The 23183-nt window shown below is 39.9% G+C and overlaps 1 protein-coding gene and 1 non-coding gene across 2 annotated transcripts in view; one reads left to right on the plus strand and one right to left on the minus strand.

The window, feature by feature from the left end:
- Positions 1-18817, plus strand: part of EDAR (ectodysplasin A receptor) — a 118269-nt gene extending 99452 nt beyond the window's left edge. Inside the window, exons 6-12 of the mRNA XM_051984274.1 lie at positions 1971-2057; positions 4324-4452; positions 4554-4628; positions 4946-5018; positions 9324-9483; positions 9957-10017; positions 15436-18817. Coding sequence (XP_051840234.1) covers positions 1971-2057; positions 4324-4452; positions 4554-4628; positions 4946-5018; positions 9324-9483; positions 9957-10017; positions 15436-15758 — 908 coding nt within the window. The 3' untranslated portion in view covers positions 15759-18817. The remainder of the gene's footprint in view (positions 1-1970; positions 2058-4323; positions 4453-4553; positions 4629-4945; positions 5019-9323; positions 9484-9956; positions 10018-15435) is intronic.
- LOC127558463 (U6 spliceosomal RNA) lies at positions 148-251 on the minus strand. Its single transcript, XR_007952850.1, has one exon. It is a non-coding gene; the product is annotated as a U6 spliceosomal RNA (small nuclear RNA).
- Positions 18818-23183: the final 4366 nt, after the last annotated feature.

The following is a 23183-nucleotide window of genomic DNA, read 5'->3' on the forward strand; positions in this document are numbered from 1 at the left end:
GGGTTCTTAACTTGCCCCTTGAATCGCTTAGGGTTCCAAGAATGGATTTCGGGGGGGGGTTGTGAATTTGGATGGGAAAAAATATTTGTTTTCATTACCCTCTAATGAAATTTAGCAATTCCTTCAATTATTTAGCAAATTTTTTTGAAAAATGCAGAATGCTTTATGCATTTGCATGTCCTTCCATAGGGGCTATGTTAATCTCCTCTGTGTTGTTCCAATTCTAATATGTGTGCTGGTGAACTGAGCCCTATCTTAAAAAACATTTTTTCTGAGAAGGGATACATAAACTTTATCTTCCACAATGGTCCACAACATAAAAAGATGGAAAAACCTGTGTCCAAGATAACTCTGAAAGTTATTGTATTTCCTTCAATAGCCCCCATGAAGATTCCTTTGCTGCTTTTAAAATGATGCTTTTAAAAAAATTAAATAAAATGATGCTTTCAGGGTAATTTAGAAGGGGAAAGGGGACAATTTCTATGTTTTCACTAAGATATTTAAATACTGAATATTTAAAGAAACTCCCCTATTCCAGAATTTTTTTCTTTGAGAAATGTTCATTTCAAGAGACAGTCAATCAGAAAACTTTCCTTAAGTGTCTATAATGTGACTGGCACTGGAAGATGGGTGACCTAAAGTCACTATCTTAGTATCTTTCCTAAACTAGGCTAGAGAGATAGAAGGAAGGAAGAAGGAAGGAAGGAAGAAAGGAAGGAAGGAAGGAAGGAAGGAAGGAAGGAAGGAAGGAAGAAGGAAGGAAGGAAGGAGGAAGGAAGGAAGAAGGAAGGAAGAAGGAAGGAAGGAAGGAAGGAAGGAAGGAAGAAGGAAGGAAGGAAGGAAGAAGGAAGGAAGGAAGGAAGGAAGGAAGGAAGAAAGGAAAGAAGGAAGGAAGGAAGGAAGGAAGAAGGAAGGAAAATTATCTGGCAGGCCATCATGCGGAAGAGGGAGTCATACTTGATCTGTTTGGTCCCAGAGGACCCTTTTTCCCCCCTCCCCCAAGAGCAATGGGTGGAAGTTACAAAGAAGTCAATTTCCCAATAATTAGGAATTATTTAAAAGGGAAATGTCATGTCATGAGAGACAGTGGGCTTTCCTCACTGGAACTCTTGTTGAGAATATTGTGGTAGAGATTCTGTTCCTGCACAGGTTGGACTAGATGGCTCCTGAATTCCCTTCCAAATGTCAAATTCTGTGATAAAGTGATTTGTCAGAGATTGTGGTGATTTTACCGTTGGTCTGTAACCTGCTTTTCCATGGCCTAATCACACTAACTGAATTAAAGTATATCTAGGAAGACAAAAGGGGAAAGAAGAAAGAAATTTATAGACAGAAGTATTTTTATTGATCATAACATCCAAAGAACAAACAAAAAAAAATCCCCAACAAACCACATTGCTTGTCCAGTCCTTGCCTCTACTTGGTAGATCTGTACTTATTAATTTTTTCAAAGAACAAAATTCCCATCTTACTGCAGTATCAGTTTCCATTCCCTCCTCACCACAACCCCCTTCACCTCCATTACAAGGGTGTTCCATAAATCATTTTTCTGTACAACTGCAAAATACATTTTAGCTCTAAGCAACCAAAAGAATTAGTCACTTGTCACTACATGGGAATCAGGCCAATATTTCCTGTTAGCTCCATGGTTTTACAATTGTTTATAGATTTTACAACGCTTTATTCCCATTTACAAGAAAAGTCCCTTTCTGTCGTTTGGGAAAGTTGGGGTTTGGTTTAAGGGGGCAATTAATTTTTTGGTTTTTTGTTTGTTTGGTTGGTTGATTGGTTAGTTTGGGGGAAAAAAAGCATCCAGAATTGTGAAATTTCCTCAGAAGCAGATGACACTTCAAAAAACTGAGGCTCCCCTGCACCCCCACACTGGAGTATCTCCTTTACTAATCACTCAAAGGTGGGATCATTCCCAAGGAACTTCAGAAGAACTTATGGCACCTTTGTTTCCCTGGCAGGTGTGGGAGCCACCTCTGGAGTTTCCGCCAGTCTCCCAGGTACCTCTGGCACTAGCACCAGTTCTCCTTTCCAGCATGCCCATAAAGGTAAGGAAAGTGCTCAGGTATTGATCTTCTGGATTTAACATCCTCAGAAATCTGGGGTAGGCTGGATGAAAGTTAAGAGGAAGAGAGGAAATAATTATTAGTAATGCTCCTGAAGAGTTTTCCCCACCTCAAATCACTTTTCTCACATGAGTTAATCCACTAAGCTGCGCTGGGTTGCTGGAAGTTAATAATTATCCCAGCATACATAGAATTGATCACTCTGTGTGTGTCCTGTGGCCATTAGCCTGTATTTTAAAGTGCAATTTTTTTTCAGGGTCTTAACAGTTTCCTAAAGATATTGATTAACAGGAAACTATCCCTTCTCCATCTTCCTCTTCCTCTTTGAAATGTGGGATTGCAGCACAAAGGTGATGTGACTGATAGAAAGGTCTTGAGTTAATGAGCACACTTGCTCTCTTTGTGAGGCTTTCATGTTTGCAAAATGCATACTTAACGTACTTTATCTTATGGTAAGTATTTTAAATATTCTGCTCCCTATTCTACAGATGAGGAGGCTGGGATTTGATTGTGAGTACCCAGATAATAACTCCCAGAAGTGAAATTTGAATTCAAGTCTTCATAAACTTCTCGTTCTGTCCTTCTAATTGAGTGTGGAAGGATAGAGGGAAATTTCTGTGTCTCTGCCACTATCTTAACTCTACAGCATGCTTTCATGTGAATTGCTTCACCTTAGTCCTTGAATATTCAATCAAATAAACACAGCTGCTACTACCCCTAATCCTTGGGTTTGAAATAGTTGAGAAGGAACAAATCCTCATGTACCTTAAAGCCTAATATTTCTCTCAAGCAAGACCCTGGTGCTATGTCCTGCTTTGCTGCTGAACTCAGTCTTACTACATTCCATTATTTCAACATTTTAAAAACATAATATCTAAGTAGTTTAGTGTCTTTCACTAGACAACCCCCTTCTCAGCCTTTAAAATCTGACCCACCATGGACTTTTGTAGAGTATTAAGCCAGGAAACCTTGTGGAGATATATGAATCTCATTTTCATCAGGACTCAGGGGAGGTAATGTACAATGCTGAGAATATTAAAAAGATTATATCATCCATACCTGGCAACCAAAACTGTTACACATGCTCTTAAACTCACATACTGAGACCAATTACCCCACATGCAAGTATTCTCATCGACAGAACTGCTCCCTATGGTGCATTAATCCAAAGGCAAAAGTATAAGCTTTGGTTGCCAGAGGGGGTACCCAGTTCTGGACATAAGGTTGGAGCTCTTCCATCAACTTGAACCACATGTGTTTTCAGTATGTCCACTTGGGTGAACTTGCCTCTTGGTGGGAGGAATAAGTAACATCCTGGCTTTTGATGACTTCTGCCAAGATTTCCTTCACAAAATTAAAACGAGCTTCTGTAATAATATTTAATATTAATTAATATTAATATTTCAGAATAGAATTCTATTAAGCTTTAGAAAGCTATAAAATTAGTTTCTGTAATAAATGTGTATCCCCAACAAAGGAAGGGACTCATCAATACATTGGTCCTATAACTTCCTAAGGAGGTGGTGGGAGAAGGGGAACACCCTATGGAGGTACAGTTGCCATAGAAATATGGTAAAACCAAAGTATAAGTCATTCTGTGAGACGACTATTGCCACACTGATCTCATTGTGTAGACTAATGAGCCATAGCATATGCAAGACTATAAGCAAAGGCAGCTAGACCAATTGAGAAACACTGATATTAGGTTTCCCATGATGGTCTTTTCACCCTCTCCTGCCCAGGAACTCTGAATTCTCATGGTGGTGAAGATTGTATTTCTAGCCTACTTTGCAGAACCGAGGGAACATTCTCAGAGTCTTAGAGGAACTCGAGCACAGCATCTTGTTAGAAGCCCAGAAACCTGGGTTGCATTTTGGCTAGTTTACTGCTTCATGTGTCTACTTTCCTGTCCTCCCCACCTCATCTCAATTCCAGGTCCCCAAAGCAATCAAGCCAAGAAAAGGGGCCAAGGAACTAGGACTGGGCATGAATCATGAGTCTCCTGTTAAAGCCTATAAAAGCTGTATTCAACTGGGGAAGAATAATCCAATAGCAACACATGATGTCATGGTCAAAGCTGGTCTCAGGAGCACATCGATTTCTTAAGTTCTTATGAATAAAAATAGAAATCAATGCAATTTTAGTCCTGGCTTTCCAGGTTCACTAAATCAACAGTTCCGTTTTCAGCAAAGATTTCTTTATAGCCATCCAATGATATTTACTTCCTCCTTTATTTTTCTGACTTCAGCAGATCTTTCAGGACAAGGGCATCTGGCCACTGCCTTGATCATCGCCATGTCCACCATCTTCATCATGGCTATTGCCATCGTCCTCATCATCATGTTTTACATCATGAAGACAAAGCCTTCTGCCCCAGGTACGTTCCCCATCTCCAGCTCATGACATCTTCATGAATAACTACATCTGTCCACTGAGTGCAGGCCAGAAGGATTCATGAACTTCTCATTCATGTTCCAGCCTGCTGCACCAGCCACTCTGTGAAAACTGTGGAAGCTCAAGTCAGCAAGCAAGAAGAGAAAAAAGAAGTGCAAGGTCTGAACAGCCATTTTACTACACTTTTTAGCTTTCTCCTGGAGACCAGTAGAGATTACATTTCCCTTTTATCAGCCCCCTTTGAACAGCCTTTACTCCTAATTGCTTAAGCTCTCGTACCATTTAGAAGAGAGACTAGGGGAAGTGGTATCTGGAGCACCCAAATTTTATTTAATCCTGGGGTATAATTAAAAGAATAGCATCATTCAGGGGGATTTACCTGGCGCACACACACTGTCAAAGAAGTAGCTTACTCTCCCAGAGCTCCAGCGTCACTTTCAACTCATCCCTCCATAAATCCTCTTATTCACCTGCAGAGAACGTCGTGATTTTTGCTGAGAAGGATGAGTTTGAGAAGCTGACGGCAACGCCAGCAAAGGCTGCCAAGAGGTAAGGTCAGCCTGGGAGGTAGGGATGCTACAAGTGATGCTAAGTGTCGGGGCTTACAGTTGGCTTCTGGCAGGGGAGGAAGCCAGCCACTTAGAGAGCTCCCACGCTAACCACACCAAGGGGTCTATCCGGCTCACTTCTCCAGCCTTCTGCTGAGGGGCTCGGATGAGGAGGGTGGTTTGCAGAAGACTGGGCCTGGACTGAGGAAGGACACACAGTGAGCAGGGCCAAAGGTGCTGCTGGTGGGATTTCTGTGGATTGTCATCAAATTCTAGACTTCCTTAGATTCTGGCCTTTTTGTTCCTGCTAGCTGTTTATTCCAGGCTGGTTTAGGGCAGGGGAAATCTCCTGTTTTCTGCTTGTTTGTTTTGGGTAGCCAAATTACCCCACGCCTACATAAAAGCTTAAGTTATGCTAATGAATAATAATATGCATAATAAATGCATAGGGCTCAGAATTAGGGAAGACAGAGATCCATTTCCCTAGTCAATCTACTACATCTTCTAATCTCAGGTATGCAATTTCTATGTGGAAATGAGAAGAGTTTAAGAGAAGATGCATTTGTTGTCTGTAATGGGGAAAGCCACAAGGTTGGCTCAATATTCTGATTATGAATGAATTGATTGAACACATTTTTATCTGATATAATAAATCAAATTCTCTACCCTTTGGGGAAAGAAATCCTGACAGTGCTGTAGGCTCTGAAGTAGTATGACATAATCCGAATTGATATATAACAAAGATTTATTAGGCAACTACTGTGTGCAGAGCACTGTACGGTGGTGTCAGGGGAGACACAAAATTTACAGATGGCCCCGGCCCTGAAAGATCTTATAGTCTAATGGGGGAATAAAACATCAGCATGAATAGCTATAATGCACAAGATTGCAGGCCTAGAGTTCATTATAGAGTTAGAAAACAAAGTGATAACTTAGCGAAGAGGAGAGGGAGAGGGAGGAAAGGGGATAGAAAAAGGGAGGAGAAGGGAGGAGAGAGAAAAGGAGGGGAGAGAAAGGGAGGGAAGACAAGAGGAGAGGAGGAGAGAGAGAAAGGGAAAGGAGGGGAAAGGAGAGAGAAGAAAGGAGGAAGGGCAGGGGAGGGGAGAGACAGAAAAGGGATGGGAAGAGAAAAGGATGAAGGGAAGAGAAAAAGAGAGGGAAAAATAACTAAATAAATAAATCTGGCCATTAAGGAGTTTAGTGGGACATGAATGTGTGTGCAGAGAACCTTTAAAAGCATATGTTCTAGGAAAAGTAGAAACTTGGAAATAGGATTGTAAAAGCTACACCAAAGCCCTGGTTTCATCCTTTACTGCCTGCTCTGAAGTCCGTAGGTAATTGGATCTGAGTAAAGGACACGAGAGCGGACTTGCCTGTTAACTTCTTTCACCATTGCCTTCTGTCAAGGGCAGACAATGGATGAGCATCTGAGCCGACTCCCCACGAGAGTTTGAGATCAAATTAGAAAGTGGGCACATCATCCATTCCTTTTATTTTGTTTTTATCGCTGTGCCTCCAGGGTTGTTCTTGAGTGTGGGCTTTATTGCTATAACCCAGTTACCCACAAATATAATCCTTTTCTTAAGACTTCAGCCAAACCACAAAAGAAGAACAGAATCCTTATGAAAGAATATTGTTTTCATATATTTTGAATGATTTTAATGAGCTGTGGAAAAGCCTTTTCTGAACATTGACTCTTGCTAGCTTAAAGCCCCAGTGCACACGTGCTTAGGGCTTAGAAATTCTACCCAGGTAGCTCCTTTGGAACCTGGCAGGGAGACTCCTAGGTGTAGAAGACAAATCTTTCCTCATGGGAGATAAGGTCTATCCCTCCCTTCCCTGCAGCAAGAATTACTTGAGCTGGATAAGTGGAAGTGATAGTTATCAAAAAATGGACATCTCTCATCTAACAATAGACTCAATCTTCCTTTCAGTAAATTCTACCCATTTTTTTGTATGTTTATTTTAATTCTTCTTCCTGAGGTTAATAGAAAAAGTTTAACTCCTCTTCCTATATTCCTCAAATACTTAGAGAAAGCTACCATGTCTGCCCTGAATTTTCTGTTTTCTTAATTAAACCTCCCAAGTTCCTCCAATTGACATTTCTAGTTCTCTCACTATGTGAGATGTCTTTTTCTGGACAGGTTCTAGTTTGTTAGTGTCCTTCTTTAAAAAATAACATCTACTAACTCCGTTTCAATTGATCAAGGATGGACAGAAGCAGCTACATCCAAAGAAAGAACATTGGGAAATGAATATAAACTGCTTGCATTTTTGTTTTTCTTCCTGGGTTATTTATACCTTCTGAATCCAATTCTTCCTGTGCAACAAGAGAACTGTTCAGTTCTGCAAACATATATTGTATCTAGGATATACTGTAACCTATTTAACATGTAAAGGACTGCTTGCTATCTGGGGGAGGGGATGGAGGGAGGGAGGGGAAAAATCGGAACAGAAGTGAGTGCAAGGGATAATGCTGTAAAAAATTACCCTGGCATGGGTTCTATCAATAAAAAGTTATTTTAAAAAAATAGAATTAGAAAATCTAAGCTGCTTAGATCATTTTTCTAAATCATTAAGTCTGACCATTTCCTTCCCCCACCCTCAACCTGCTTTGTTCAGTGAGTGTCAAATATAAAGTCCTCTGTTTGGTATTTATGGTTCTTTATAACCTCTTCCCATTCTGCCCATTCAGCTTTTACATGCATTTCCTAGAGTATGACTTTTTGGTTCTCTTCTTAGCATCTTTGCACTTTGTCGAGGGGAAGAGCTGGAATTCTCTTCCCCTTCTCCTCTGCCCAGGGGCGTGCTGGAGCCATCTCTTCCCAGCTTGTGAAACTCAGTTGTTAAGCTTATTCCTCAGAGATCAGCAAATACTACAAACCAGAGCTTGATTTATTGCTTTATTGATTGTCTAGACTTCAGAAAGTGATGGACAACATGCAAATAGTGCAGAACGAATTTGAGAGTGTGTTGTACCTAAATTTTTTCCCTCTGGGGAGCTGGTTGTTAAACATTGACCAGGATCTTATTTTCTCTGCCTCTTAGCTTCCTTGGCTTCCTTGAAGACTCAGTTCAAAGTTTACCTGCAAGAGAGGTTTCCTGGTCCATCAAATGTGCCTAATGCCTTCCTCTTTAAGTTTACCATCTATTCTAATATATTTTGGTTCTATTTAATTGTTTACATTAATATACACATTTTGTTAGACAAGTACAGAGGCTTTTCCCCCCCTTTCATTGTATCCTTAGGACAATACTGTACTGCCATTATCTGGCATACTCTGCTTAATAAGTGCTTATTGACTGACATAAAATACAAATTTTGTCTGTTCCAGAAAGAATACAGTGTGATTCCCACTCTCTTGCTCTATCTCTCTTAGTGCAGACAGAGATTGCATTGACTTTTTGGTCACTCTGTGTTATCTTGTTTATTCTTATCGACTTTGTGAGTTCATTAAAACTATAACAAAAATCTGTCTTTTATCACATTGACTGCTGTCTAGTTCAGAGCTTTTGCATCTTTTCGTTGCCTTCATGTACAGTTGGTTATTTTTAACCCAAATATAAGACTTCATCTTTATTCCTATTAAGAATCATTTTATAAGATCTGACACCTCATTCTTGCCTCGAAAGATTTTTGGCACAGTGGAAAGATGATCAGATTTCAGTGAGATGTTCAAATCTGGACTATGGTATTTACTATTAGTGTGACCTTAAAAAAGTCACATTAGTGCTTTCTTCCTCCTTAATAAATTGCCTTCTGACATAGTGGACAGAGTGCTGGACTCAGGTTCAAATTCAGCCTCAGCCACTATGTGACTGGGCAAGTCACTTAATCTCTCTTTACCTCAGTTTCTTCATCTGTAAAATGGAAATAATAACAATGACATTTTGGGATTGAGTATCAATGAGATCATAATTGTAAAGCGCTTAGCATAGTGCCTGGCACTATGCTATACAAATGTTTAGCTATAATTATTATTATATTTATCTATTTACATGTTATTGCTTATCTCTAGAAAGTGAGGTTTGTATCCCCAGTTCCTTGAAGTGCACCTGCTACATAAAAGTCACTTAATAAAGGCTTGTTAAATTAAATTAAATGGAATATCAATCCTCATTTACATGATACACAAATTCTAACCAGTATATACCTGTTAGAGAAAAGAATGAACTCTCTTAGTCCACTTGCAAACATACTTTAATTTGCATCCCGACCAGAATCCGGGGGCAATAAGCAGGTAGGAGCTGAATGTTAGGGCCCACTTTGCAAGACATCATTAACATTCCCTTGGTCTTTCCCCAGCGAGAACGATGCCTCCTCTGAGAACGAACAGCTCCTAAGCCGCAGCATGGACAGTGATGAAGAAGCCGCCGTTGACAAGCAAGGGTCTCCAGAGCTGTGCTTGTTATCATTAGTCCATTTGACAAGGGATAAATCTTCCACAAACAACAAATCAACCGGGGTGAGTCTGCGACACGCACACCCCATTCTTTTACAAATATCCACATTTTATGGCTACACTAAAACGATGCTCTGCATCTATAATGGAGATTTGCCCGATTGATGGGGATTTATGGGCAAGAAACTTACTTTCAGCAATGCCTTCTGGTGCCAAAACGCTCCTCCATGAAGCCATGGATGTTGAGCTCTCTGAAAACTAATTCCTCTGTGTTGAATTGCCTTCAGTGATAGGGCCATCAATGGGCCATTTTGCAGGATATAAAGTTTTTAAGTGGTTGGCGGACTAGACTTTTGATAAAGGCCTAATTCAGCTTTCCGTGACTCTCAAATTCACTGCCCATAATTTTCTCATATTCACTCCACTTTGGAAAAGCTTCGGGGGCTTCTGGGAGAGGTCCCCAGCAAGTACTGTTTAGGCTACTGACTCTCCATGACATTAAATCATGTTTTTTCTGTTTCCATTTTTGCTTGAAGATTCAGAGTCGAAGAAAGAAGATCCTTGATGTGTACGCTAATGTGTGTGGGGTGGCAGAAGGTAAGCACAGAGGGTTTTTTTTTGTTTGTTTTTTTCTGTCTCCCTAGGCCCTGTCAGAGTAGTAGTTGGCAAACAGCAGGCGCTTAAAAATGCTTGTAAAAATAAAACCACATTAAATGTCACTTCTCACTCATGTGATATACATATTCCAACTAATTGTGAGCCAATATGGCAGGAAGAAAAAGACACCCCAGGGTCAGGAAGATAGAGTTCAAATCCTACGTCTGACAAATTTCTCAGGGGCTTCAGGAAATGCTCTAGATTTTAAGTTGCAGAGCAATTGTCAGTCTGCTTGGATAAAAGGATCTTGTTCCTCAAGAGCTCCATAATGACACAAGTCAAGTCAGTCTTAACTTTGGGATCAGAAATCTGGATGTATCCTAAGTTCTTTTATCTTCATATCAACAATGAGGGAGTTTGGCTCAAGATTTCCAGTGTTCAGGGCAGCTAGGTGGTACAAAGGTTAGAGCACCAGCCCTGAAGTCAGGAGGACCTGAGTTCAAATTCAGACACTTAACACTTCCTGGCTGTGTGACCCTGGGCAAGTCACTTAACCCCAATTGCTTCAGAAAAAAAAAAATCTAGTGTTCTTTGGAAGCAAGCTAAGCAAAATAGCCCACACTAAAGTATCACATCAGCTAGCCCAACCAACCTCAGGAGTAAGGGGAGGCAAGAATCTGAATGTGACCATTCTGTGTCTAAATCCTAAATCTACGATCCCATGATCAGCACAGGTAGGGAGAGTCAATTCAGTTACCATTTATTAACTTATATATGGGTAGTAAATGCCCATGTATAAATGCAAAGGAGCTTTGTTTGGGATGCAGTGCTCTTGTAACTAAATGCAAGTTGGCACTACCACTGTGATCAAAAATATATGTTAACTGCCATTTTATCTAATACATGTGTAACAGGAGAGGCTGTTTCTGAACCAGGAAGATCTTGGTTCAAGTCTCACCTCTGGCATATACTTGCTGTGTGACTCTGGGCAATCATTCAACCTCTCTGTGCTTTAGGTAGTTTCTAAGACTAAAAGTTTCTGAGAAGATATTGATCCTCATTAGTAAAGGGAGTAATCCATATATGAAATCACAACATGGTCCCTGATCTCTAGAAACTTGTAAAATAAAATAGATGGGTAAAGGAAGCTGGTCTCTACTGCCTGCATCCTACATTAATGACCAAATTTGATTTTATTCTCTAATGGGCAGATGGGCAGCTGCAGGTTAGGAACTCACAATGAGGAGGAAGCCAGATTAGAAAAGGTATATAAATATATAAATAATAAACCACACTCCTTACTCCTTAGAAATCCTCCAAAAATATCATACCATCAAACGGATCAATTTTTCTTAGCAACAGCAGTTCGGCAGGATTGTCCACCCTGTTCGTCTGGACCCTGGTCTTAGTTGAAGGGGTAGCTCTGCCTTCTAAATCCAGGTTTTTCCATTTCCCTTGGGCAACACCACCAAGCTTGGAGTCAGGAGGATCTGAGTTTAAATCCCGTTTCATCCTAACTGCGTGAGCCTGGATAAGTCACTTAGCCTTAGTTTGCCTCAGTTCCTTATCTGCAAATTGAGGATAATAGTAGCAGCTACTTCCTAGGGTTGTTAAGGATCAAATGAGGCACAGACATATACTAAGTATAGTAAGTACTATATAAGTGTTGGTTATTATTATTATTATTATTATTATTATTATGTGTCTATCCTATACACATGGGGGTGTGTGGCTTTTCACAGCCATCTGATCTTTTATTTTTACCTTAGCTCACAGTGCAAATCTAGACTTATTAAATGGCCAAAAATTAATTTAAAAAAAAAAACCCTCCATCCAGGGGCAGCTAGATAGTGCTGTGGATAGAGCACTGTCTCTGAAGTCAGGATGACCAGAGTTCAAATCCAACCTCAGATACGACATTTAAACATTCACCAGCTATTCAATCAGCAAGTCATTTAACCTCAATTATCTTATTAAAAACAACAACAATAAAAACCTTCATCCAACTGTAAATTAATGAAAGCATTCTCAAAGTTTCCAAGTTAAATGACAGTCATCCAAGTGGTACAGATCCCCTTCTCCCCATATGACAAATGAACAAATAAACACCAAAAAAACTTGCCTTGAATTTAAACAAGATTAAACAAGACCAGAAAAATATAGAGACCTAATTCAAAATTAAACAAGACTAAAAAAATATAGAGAACTAATTCAGCCTTCACTTTGTTCTGTTCATCCAAGGACCACCAATTAGAAAACAATGAGCTCTCAGTCCCATTTTTCCCCCTTTCACTGTACTTCTAGCACTTAGCATACTGCCTGTCACATAGGAAGCACTTAATACATGCTACTTGTCTGGATGGCTGCTAGTCTTTTTTTTTTCCCCTGAGGCAACTGTAGTTAAGGGACTTGCCCAGGGTCCCACAGCTAGGAAGTGTTAAGTGTCTGAGACCAGATTTGAACTCAGGTCCTCCTGACTTCAGGGCTGGTGCTCTATCCACTGAACAAACCACCTGGCTCCAGGGATGACTTCTAATCTTGAGGTCAAAAGTCTTAGATGTGAATCCTGTCCTTGCCTCTGACTTCCTGTGTGATCTCTAATACTTATTATTTAACTTCCCTCATATTTTAAAATGAGAGGATTGGACTAGATGGCTCCAGAATCTTGTTGTAGTCCCAAATCTTTTATTCCATACCTTATTATGGTATAAATGTGACCATTTTCAGAGGTCACGATCACTCTAGAATTTTTTCTCCAAGGATTGAAAAAAAATATAAAACTTTAAGTCTCCTTAAGGAAAGGAATAATAGTAGCAATGTCTTATTTCTAGTATTTTTTTTTTTACATTTCTAAAGGAAAAACAAGTAGGAGTCCTCAGGATGCTAGAAATGATACTTCCTTCTACAACCATAAGGGAGATAGGTATGTCTAGGAGATTCACTCATTGGAAGCACCAGAGATTTTTGTATTCAAGTCTTATCCTCAAACTCCAGAACTATAGAGGGATTTTTTGGGTTTTTTTTTTAAGCAAGTTGTGTAAAAGCAATGTTTCTGGGTCTGTTTTACAAAGGACCCTCTAAGGACAGCTTTGTTTCTTTTATAGCCTCTTCCCAGTTTGCATAACTATTTGTCCTTCTACCTTCCCTCACTTCTTTCATCTAGGGAGCTAGCACTTAACAAACAAGAAGTGGAGATACATCCCTTTTGCAGAGAGAAAAAGTTGTAGGCAGCTTCCTTTTCAATGCTGTGAATCAGGGACAGGGCTCAAGATCCATCCTTTCCTCTATTTACCTCCAGCTAGCTGGTCCCTCTATCTCTTCCACCCATCCCCAAATACCACTTCACTGACAGCTTATTCACCCATGAGATAATGAGGATTTATCTTGCATAGAGAGTCTGGTTAAGCCTGAGTACTTGGCCAAAGGGAAAAAACAAGTGCACAGGCTAGAAAGAGAACTAAAGCTTTTGTGACAGAAATTGTGCTGCCATCAAATCCCTGGAAACAAATTGTTCCAGATCAGGCCACTGGAAGGTTGACTGCTACTGCTGGCTGACCTGGAAGTTGCTCAATGAAACACCTGTGATCCATACAGCTAGACACAGCTGCTCTTGGCTGCCTGTCTGCAGAGTTTTTACCTTATACCAAAGCATACCCCAAAGCTTGAGAATAGGCTTAATTATTTTGAGCAAATGCACCACTAAAATTGGTTGTCCTTTTCTGTCTCCAGGCTGTCCTTTTCTGACTTCTTTCCCTCCTATCTAAAATTGAGCTTAGAATTTTATTTTTCCATGTGACTAAAGTACCAATAGATGGAACCTTTGGCTTAATGGAAAGTAACAGTTATTACTCACTACAAGTGAAGGGGTTCCTGGATTCAGACGTATGAGGGATGCTGCCAATAGGCTTTCTAGGAAAGTTTCAATGGAAATCCACACACCAAATTCTTTTTTTGAACTTTCTTATTGTTTTAATTGTATTTTTTCTATCTTTTCTTTTTCTATCATTTTCATTTCCCTGCCCTCTCCTCATATCCCATGAGTCATTTTGGATAGGAATATACATTCAGAGATGGAAGGGACAAGTAAGCCCTCATTTTACAGGTGAGAAAACTAAGACCCAAATCACATAGCCAGTAAGCATCTGAGTCAGGATTCAGACACAAGTCCAAAGCTCTTCCCAATATACCACAGTGCCTTTTGAACACAGATTAAAAAAAGGCAGGGGGGAGTGAGAAACAGCTCAACAAAACAAATGAACACACAGACTACATATGACAGTATATGCAATATTATATACCTAGAATTTCTCCCTCTGCAAAGAAAGGAGAGAAGTATATCTTCTCAAGTCTTTTCTGGGGCAAGTCTTGGTCATTATAAATACACTTTTCAATTTTTTTTTCCACACAATAATTTCAAAATTGGATCATTCTGGGTCCAACTAAATGGCCAGGCTAACTGCCAGTGGCACCTAAAGCAATAACTAAAGGAAACCAACCTTTTTGACTACTTGAAATGACACAGAAGGGTGTAGCTAACTAATTGGTACTGATAGTAAAGATGATGGTAATAGCTGACAAAGAGTACATTACAGCTTACAAAAACTTGCCCATATAATCTTATTTAATTACAATAAATAGCAGATAGAGCTATTTGAACCCAGATCCCTTTATTCCATAAGTTGTAGTTCAGTTGATTCAGCTCTTTCTGAGTCTTCATGATCCCATCTGGGGTTTTCTGGGCAAAGATCATGGAGTGGTTAGCCATTTTCTTCTCCAACTCATTTACAGATGAGGAACTGAAGCCCACGAGTTTAGCGTCTAGCTAGTAAATGTCTGAAGCCAAATTTCAACTCGGGAAGATAAGTCTTCCTGACCTCAGGCCTAACACTGAGCCTCTTAGCAGCATTTCCTTGATTCCACACCCAACTCCAAATATGGTGACAGGACAGAACAAGGCTTCCCTTCCCCCAAAACAGCTGCTGGCTTTGGAAATTACATTTCTCATTTCCCAGATCCCAGTCTGGGAGATTATTAGTTAATGTTATTGCACCATTATCATTGTTAGTCATTATTGTGTCAATGAATGCGGATCCAAGCATAGTACTTTCATCTTTTGTTGCTATGTTTGCTTTTTTTTCTTTCTTTGGTTTTTTTCCCCTATTGATCTGATTTTTCTTGTGCAATATAATGAATATGGAAATATGTTTAGAAGAATTTCACATGTTTAACCTGTATGGGATCATTTGTTGTCTTAGGCAGGAGGAAGGGAGAAAAATTGGGAACACACAAAAATATAAAATACTATTAAAATAAAAATAAAAAATATAATAAAATGATTTCCTGAATTGAAGAGTCATTGCTTTGTGCTCCTGTTGCCAAACATGTGTGATTTCTGACCCGGACTCTCCGCTCTTTCAGGTCTGAGCCCCACAGAATTACCCTTTGACTGCCTGGAGAAGACAAGCAGGATGCTCAGCTCCACCTATAACACGGAGAAGGCCATCGTGAAAACCTGGCGCCACCTGGCCGAGAGCTTTGGATTGAAGAGGGACGAGATAGGGGGGATGACGGACGGCATGCAGCTCTTTGACCGGATCAGCACGGCCGGCTACAGCATCCCAGAGCTGCTCACAAAACTCGTGCAGATCGAGCGGCTGGATGCCGTGGAGTCTCTGTGCGCCGACATCTTGGAGTGGGCCCAGGTCATGCCGCCCGCCCCGCAGCCGCCCGTCACCACCTGATGAGCCTCCGTGGGACCTGCCTCCCTTTCTCCTGGGATGTGATTGAGCCGGGAAACCCGGAGCCAGCAACGGGCCTGCTCCCAGGCTTCCTAAAAACTAAGGCTTTTCTCCCAGGTCACCGGGTCACACCTGAGGAGCCAAAGGCAAAGATGCCGGCTGAAGAAAACCAAGCCAAACACCGTACCTCATGAAGATGAATGGACCATTTTCATTTAGCACCTACTCTGTTTTGTATAGCACTGTGCTGGGCACTAGGGGAAGATGCGAAGGTGTATAAAACAGTCGTGGCTCTCACGGAGCTTACGGTCTCATCAGAGGGGTGGAATACATGTACTAGCGGCACACCGTGGCTTTGTGCTGCTGGAGCTAGAGGAGAAAGAGCACTTCTGAGGGGGGTAACCAAGGAAGGCTGCACAGCAGAGGGGCTATTTATGGGAAGTTTTGCCAGAGGGTCATCATGAACATACCTCTCATCTTTCCATTTCCTAGTGTCAGTTCAGAAAGGTCTGTTAGTTATTCTATCTGGCTTTGCAGGGAAACAATTTCATTACACTCAAGTTTGTGTCTCTCTCCCATCAATAATTTAACAGTTCTCTCTGTGACTTACAGTGTAAAACAGATACACAAAGCCAGTCTCAGCGGATGTAAGTGGTCACTAGTTTCATTGCTCCCCTGTATCACAGATCTGTTGACTTATCAGAACCTCTCATTGCAGATTAATCACCCAGTATTTTCCTTAGCCCAAATTAAGAGACATCAAATGTGACCTAGTTTATGTCCCCTCAGTCATAGATATGAAAACTGAGGGCCAGAGAGGTTAAGACTCAGGGGTCCTCAAACTACGGCCGTGGGCCAGATGCAGCAGCTGAGGACATTTATCCCCCTCACCCAGGGCTATGAAGTTTCTTTATTTAAAGGCCCACAAAACAAAGTTCTTGATTGTACTATAGTCCTGCCCTCCAACAGTCTGAGGGACAGTGAATTGGCCCCCTATTTAAAAAGTTTGAGGACCCCTGGTAAGTAATTACAAGGTTACACAGCTAGTTAAGAGTCTAAGCAAGGTTTTATTTATTTTTTTTAAGAGACTGGGTCTCCTCACCTTGCCCTGGCTACAAATGCAGGGGTTACTTATAGGCCTGATCCCACTCCTGAGCAGCAGGAGATCTTTGGCTTTTTTTACAATCTGGTCCAGTTTGGCCCTTGGTGGGGAAGCTGGTGGCCTCCTGCTTCCTAGGGTATACCCAGTTGATGGCTTGGAAGTTCCCACCACAGCCTCTTCATGTGCCTCCATCCCATCTCTTTCCAAGTGAATTTTACTTGGGACAGAAAAATATCCAAGGGCCAGCAAGCCTCTGGTATCCCTCTTTAACAAGGGAGAGACGATGGTTTACTGATTAAGGAGAAACATCACATTTGGAGACCTTCATCCTCCAGTATTCCATCTCTTTAGAATCAATCAGGAAAAGGCAAAGATCGGAAGGTAGCCAATCCAAGCACTGTATCAGAACCTAGAAACCTCCATCAGTCTAGTTATAGTCACCTCTCTGAGACTCAGTTTCCCCATCCATAACAGGGGTGTGCTCACTTCCAGCTCTGGAATTCTCTGATTCTATCATCAACAAAGTTGAGGCTCAGCAGAGTCCAATGAAGATGGAGATTTAGGAAAACAACAGTATTGAAAAAGCTGCACATGGAAACCATATGGATTTGAAATACAAAATAGGAACCAAAGCCATAAAGTCTTAGATTTGAAGTTTTCCACAGCAACTGTCTGCCATAACATTTAGAGATAAAGTTAGCAAAGTGACATTGTTCTTGGCAGGGTAGTTTTCCCAAAACTATAATTGCAAAGAGAGTGGCAGCCAGTCCCAGTTATCACCCCAGTGGGTTAATTTACAATTCATTGCTGAGATGCTGTAATGACAGGTTTCACTAGAGCTATTCCTAAATTAAAACAAATTCCGTAGCTTACAAAGTAATATTTTTTTAAATTACAAGTTGCATGACTGAGCAATTGCTTCGGAGTGGGGGGGTTGGGCATGGGGGGGGAGGAAGGAAATCAGTTGTCTGCTTGAAGCTCACAACTAATTTTCTACTGTTGTAAAAGTAGAACATACTGTGATAGGATCATAATTAGGTCCTGAATATTTAATATCACCATTTACAGTCTCTGTTTGCTGCTGTTTTCAGAACGTATTTTGTATATCCTGTGAGCTACATACTCTGAGGTGAAACTTAATTATCCTTTTAATTCCTCTTTGAAATCCTATCTTGCACCCTCTTCACCTTCTTCCCCCTGCTTCGTGCTAATGATGATGAAAGCCTCTTCCTTAATTAGATGGTAAATGCCATATGTGATGAGCATTCTCTTCTCCAAGAGCAGTTTGTTGTTTGCTTCTTTTAAAAATTAATTTCAATAGGGAAGAGAAGGCAAAACTGCTATTTCTGTCTTCAGATATCTGGCCAAGTCCAGTGATCATATTAGGCAGTCATAAGTCCGGCCTGAGTCTTGTCATCTTCCATCTTGTGGCCACAGGCCATTGACTCAAGGGAAGGTAGAAACACTTTAAAAAGTGTATATTGATGAAGCTTTGATGGATCTACCAGGAGGAGTGTACCTTTGGCTATCCTTGTCCATTTCCAGGGAGACAACCATCATTTTATTATTGCTAAAATACTCAGAAGAGGAAGCACAGCATGGTGGATAAAGTGTGGATGAAGTAAGAACTAGGTTTAAAACCTGCCTCTGACACACCCTCGCTGTGGGCAAATCCTTTAACCTCTCAGTAATCCCAGGCAATTCTTGGAAAACTATATAATATAGAAGTTGCCAGTCTGTATTCGTGCAAGGAGTTTCCATACCGAGAACTCCCAACACTGAAGAAATTGTAGTTTTGGACAAAAAAAAAAAAGAGAGAGGAGAGAAAACCAAACTAGGATATGCTTGTGTCCGTGAAGTCTTAATTGCTAATAATTTTGTCTGACTCTGTATATATAACTTATTATATTGTACATTCTAAATACATAAATAAGCTAATAAAGAACACTAAATAATGGTCTTTTTTAATATGAAAAAATCCTTCTCAGGCATGAAATACTGGGAGGCAGGATGGTACGTTGGGAATCGGGAGAGCTGGGTTTGAACTTCAGCTCCTGCTGGGGCTACAATGCAGCCCCAAATCCATGATCTTCTGACTGTAGAACTATGAGCACCAAATGTTACTTGCTCACAATTCACCATTTGGGGGTCATTTGCTCCAAAGAATGGGTTATTGAAATATTGCGGCAACCATGTGGTGCATCCTTTGCCAAGTTGCCATGACTTATGGGGGTAGATTGGAGATGGATGGTGAAACATAACAAGGCAATATAACCTTCAGGGCAGAACTCTGTCACCAGCACACTTTCCAGCTGGATTTATTTTATCACATTTATAAAATGCAAAACAAGTCGCGGGCCAGCTTCCCAGTGGAAATTCTAGGGAGAATTCAAGGGTGAATTTCCAAATGGTTATATAGGAAGAAAGCTGAACCGAGCCACTTGTGAAATGACCTAGTCAAAGGGTTCCCAATGGCCACAAATGAACCCTACCCTGCCTTTCTCCCCCGGGACAAAGATAACCTTGACCCAAATCCAGAACTGTATGGGATTGTAAATGTGGCCACTCTTATCCAAAACCTCCTATATTTTGATTGAGTTGAGTGGTTTGGTGAGTTCTTCTATTTCAAAATTGAAATTATCCCGTGGCATTTTTTAAAAACATTGCTCATATTTGCTAGTGAATTCACTTATTTTGCCTGTAACAGAAATCTTGGCAGGTGTGGAAAGAAGGAGCAGCTAGATGGCAGCAAGGTGGCACATGGATGGAGCATGCCTTGGAGGCAGAAAGATCTGAGTTCAAATCCAATCTCAAATATTTACTAGCTGTATGATCTTGGGCAAATCACTTAACCCTAACTGTCTCTCCATCCTCACCTCCTTCCCCCTCCCAAAGAAAGAAGACAGAGACAGGCTTTTAATTCAGTATAAGTGGGGGGAGAACCATTGGCAAGCAAACTGACAATTCTTCAGCTGCCTTTAAAAAAAACATCTTGGTATAGTAGATAAAAGGCTGGTCTCAAATCCTAGATCTGGGTACAAATTCTGTCTCTGACACATTCTGGTTAGAGATGACTCTGACACGTCACTAATCTTGTAAGTACATACATACAGAGAAAATGCCCATTTTAATTGGTATCAGATTTCCTTATACCAGTGAAATCACAATTCTAGTTCCTATTCCTACAAAAAAAAATGCTAGTTTACAACAAAAACTGTCCAAAATAGAGTGGACCTTCTTTGTTTTGTTGTTTTTTAAAGTATATTTTAAATATTAGGGTTTTTTTCAATTACATGTAAAAAGGCAATTTTGAACATTCATTTTTTTCTTTTTCTTTTCTTTTTTTTTTTTTTTGAACATTCATTTTTTAAAAATTTTGAGTTCCGAATTATCCTCCTCCCTTATTACTCCCTCCCTACAGGGAACTTATGTATGTATAATCGTGTAAAATGTATTTCCATATTAGTTATATTATAAAAGAAGAAAGAGGTCAAAGAAAAAGAAGCATAGGAAAAAGCCAAGAAAGTGAAAATAGTATGCATCTATCTGCAGTCAAACTCCATGAGTTCTTTCTCTAGATATGGATTTGCATTTTCCATCATGAGTCTTTTGGAATTGTCTTGAATCATTGTATTGCTGAAAAAAACTAAGTTATTCATAGTTGATCATTGTACAATGTTCTCCCTAGTTCTGCTTACTTCATTTTGCATCAGTTCATGCAAGTCATTCCAAATTTTTTTTGGAATCTTCTTGCTTATTATTTCTTAAAGCACAGTAATAGTCCATTACATTCATATACCACAACTTGTTCAGCCATTCCCAAACTGACTGAGCATTCTCTCAATTTCCAATTTTTTGCCACCACAAAAAACTGCTATAAATATTTTTGTATATGTAGATGCTTTTTCTCTTTTTATGATTTCTTTGGGATATAGATCTAGTAGTGGTATTTCTGGATCAAAGAATATATGCACAGTTTTTAGCCTTTTGGGCTCAGTTATTCAGGAAAACAAAGCCCAAAGGGCTATAAAACTGTGCATACTCTTTATTTATTTATTTTGCTGAGGCAGTTGGAGTTAAATGACTTGTCCAGGGTCAAACAGCTAGGAAGTGTTAAGTGCCTGAGGTTAGATTTGAACTCAGGTCCTCCTGACTTCAGGGCTGCTGCTCTATCCACTGTGCCACCTAGCTGCTTCCCTGTGTATACTCTTTGATAAGAATCTACATATACAAAAATATTTATAGCAGTTCACAACTTCTTCAACAATGCGTTAATATCCCAATTTTCCCACATTCTCTCCAATTTTTTTCATTTTCTTTTCTGTCATATTAACCAATCTGATAAGTGTGAGGTGGTCAGAGTTATTTTAATTTGCACTTCTCTAATCCATAGTGATTTAGAGCATTTTAATGACATAGATAACTGATTTCTTTGTCTGAAAATTGCTTCTTAATATCCTTTGAGCATTTATCATTTGGGAAATGGCTTGTATTTTTATAAATTTGACTCAGTTCTCTCTATATATGAGAAATGAGGCCTTTATCAGAAATATCAGATGTAAATTTTTTTTCTCCTAGCTGTATTGGTTTTGTTTGTGCAAAACCTTCTTAATTTAATATGATCAAAATAATCCACATTACATTTTGTTATGCTCTCTATTCTCTTATTTGATCACAAATTTTCTCCTTCTTAGATCTGGTAGGTAAACTATTCCTTGTTCTCCTAATTTACTTGTAGTATTATCCTTTATGTCTACTCATTTTGACCTTATCTTGGTATATAATGTAAAATATTGGTTTACACCTAGTTTTTGCCACATTGTTTTCCAGTATTCCCAGCAATTTTTGTCAAATATTAAGTTCCTATTTCAGAATCTGGGGGTCTTTGAGTTTATCAAACACTAGATTATTATGGTCATTTACTACTATGGTCTTATGTACCTAAATTATTCCACTGATGCACCATGCAGAAATTTCCAAACAAGATTGGATGAAGAAAGGGAGGAAGGAAAGAAATCAGGAAGGAAGGATATGGTGAGCTTTTTCTTCTCAAAATGCAGCCAGGTGATAAAAGTTCAGATCTTTTATTATATCCAATATAGCCCGGTTAGCTTAGAGGCCTATCTCTCTGCTTGGTTCCAAGAGCTCTCTCCAAATGTCTTTAAATCCAAAGGTCTGGTCCTTCAGCTTCTGCCTCTGCTTTCTTCAGCCTCCAGCCAGCTCCACTCTTCACTCGGTGAAATCTCGACTTGTAGCGTCTTCCTCTCTCGAACTCTCCGACTGGCCCATTGGCCTATTTATGCTCCTTCCAGAGAGAGGGATTATGGGTAGTTCTACTTAGTACCTTGTTTCAGGTTCTGCCCAAAACATCTTCTTGTAAGATTAGATCAACTCTAATTACTTAGCAGTTAGTAAGGATTCCAACATCTCCCCCTTTCTTTTGTTAGATGAAAACACCAAAGGGAATAGGAAATCTAATCAGGTTAGTGGGTTTCTGAAGGGGTACACATAAATCCATCAATATGGGCCAGAACTTTGTAACAGATATACATGGTATACATAAATCCATCAATATGGGAGGCATTATACATAATTTACAAAAGCACACAGCAATATAACACAGGCTAGTGGTAATGTAACAAATAACATGAATCAACATGAAAATTTAACTACTGCAAAAGTCTCATCAACAATCTTTCATCTCAAGAAATCCAGTGATTCTTGCAATTGCTTAAAATACATAAGCCCATAGTAATATAACACAGGCTAGTAGTAATGTAACAACATAAATCGACCTGAAAATTTACAAATGTCCATAAGTCCTAGAAATAGTCGATAAGGAATCCATTGTCCATTAGTTCATGCACCAGGAATCTAATAATTCCTGTAAGCTCTGAAGTACTGCAAAAGTCTCATCAACAATTTTTCATCTCAGGGAATCCAGTGATTCTTGCTGGTTTTTCAGGAACTGAAAGCTGAAGATTTTAAAGTTCTTTTGACAGTCTCATTGTTAGCCATCTGATTCCTTTTCCACCTGTGGAAATATAAGCAGATCCTCTTCCCCAAGCAGTTAACCTATCTAATTCTCTTCTGTTTACCACTTTTGGGATTTCTCCTCATCATCTGGTAATTACATTGGAGCTGTTTGCATTGGATATTGTCTTGTTGTCTTAAAAGGCCTGTATTCTTCCCAACTGTAATCCTGATTGCTTTTCTGTTGGTTGATGACATCAGAATCCTGAATTTCTAAAGTCTCTCTGGGTGTAACCTCAGCTGCTATCATGCCCCACCTGTCCTTTGATTGATACTTTAGAGCTGGGCCCTGC

The sequence above is a fragment of the Antechinus flavipes genome, chromosome 3 (assembly GCF_016432865.1).
Source record: "Antechinus flavipes isolate AdamAnt ecotype Samford, QLD, Australia chromosome 3, AdamAnt_v2, whole genome shotgun sequence".
Classification (NCBI taxonomy): Eukaryota; Metazoa; Chordata; class Mammalia; order Dasyuromorphia; family Dasyuridae; genus Antechinus; species Antechinus flavipes.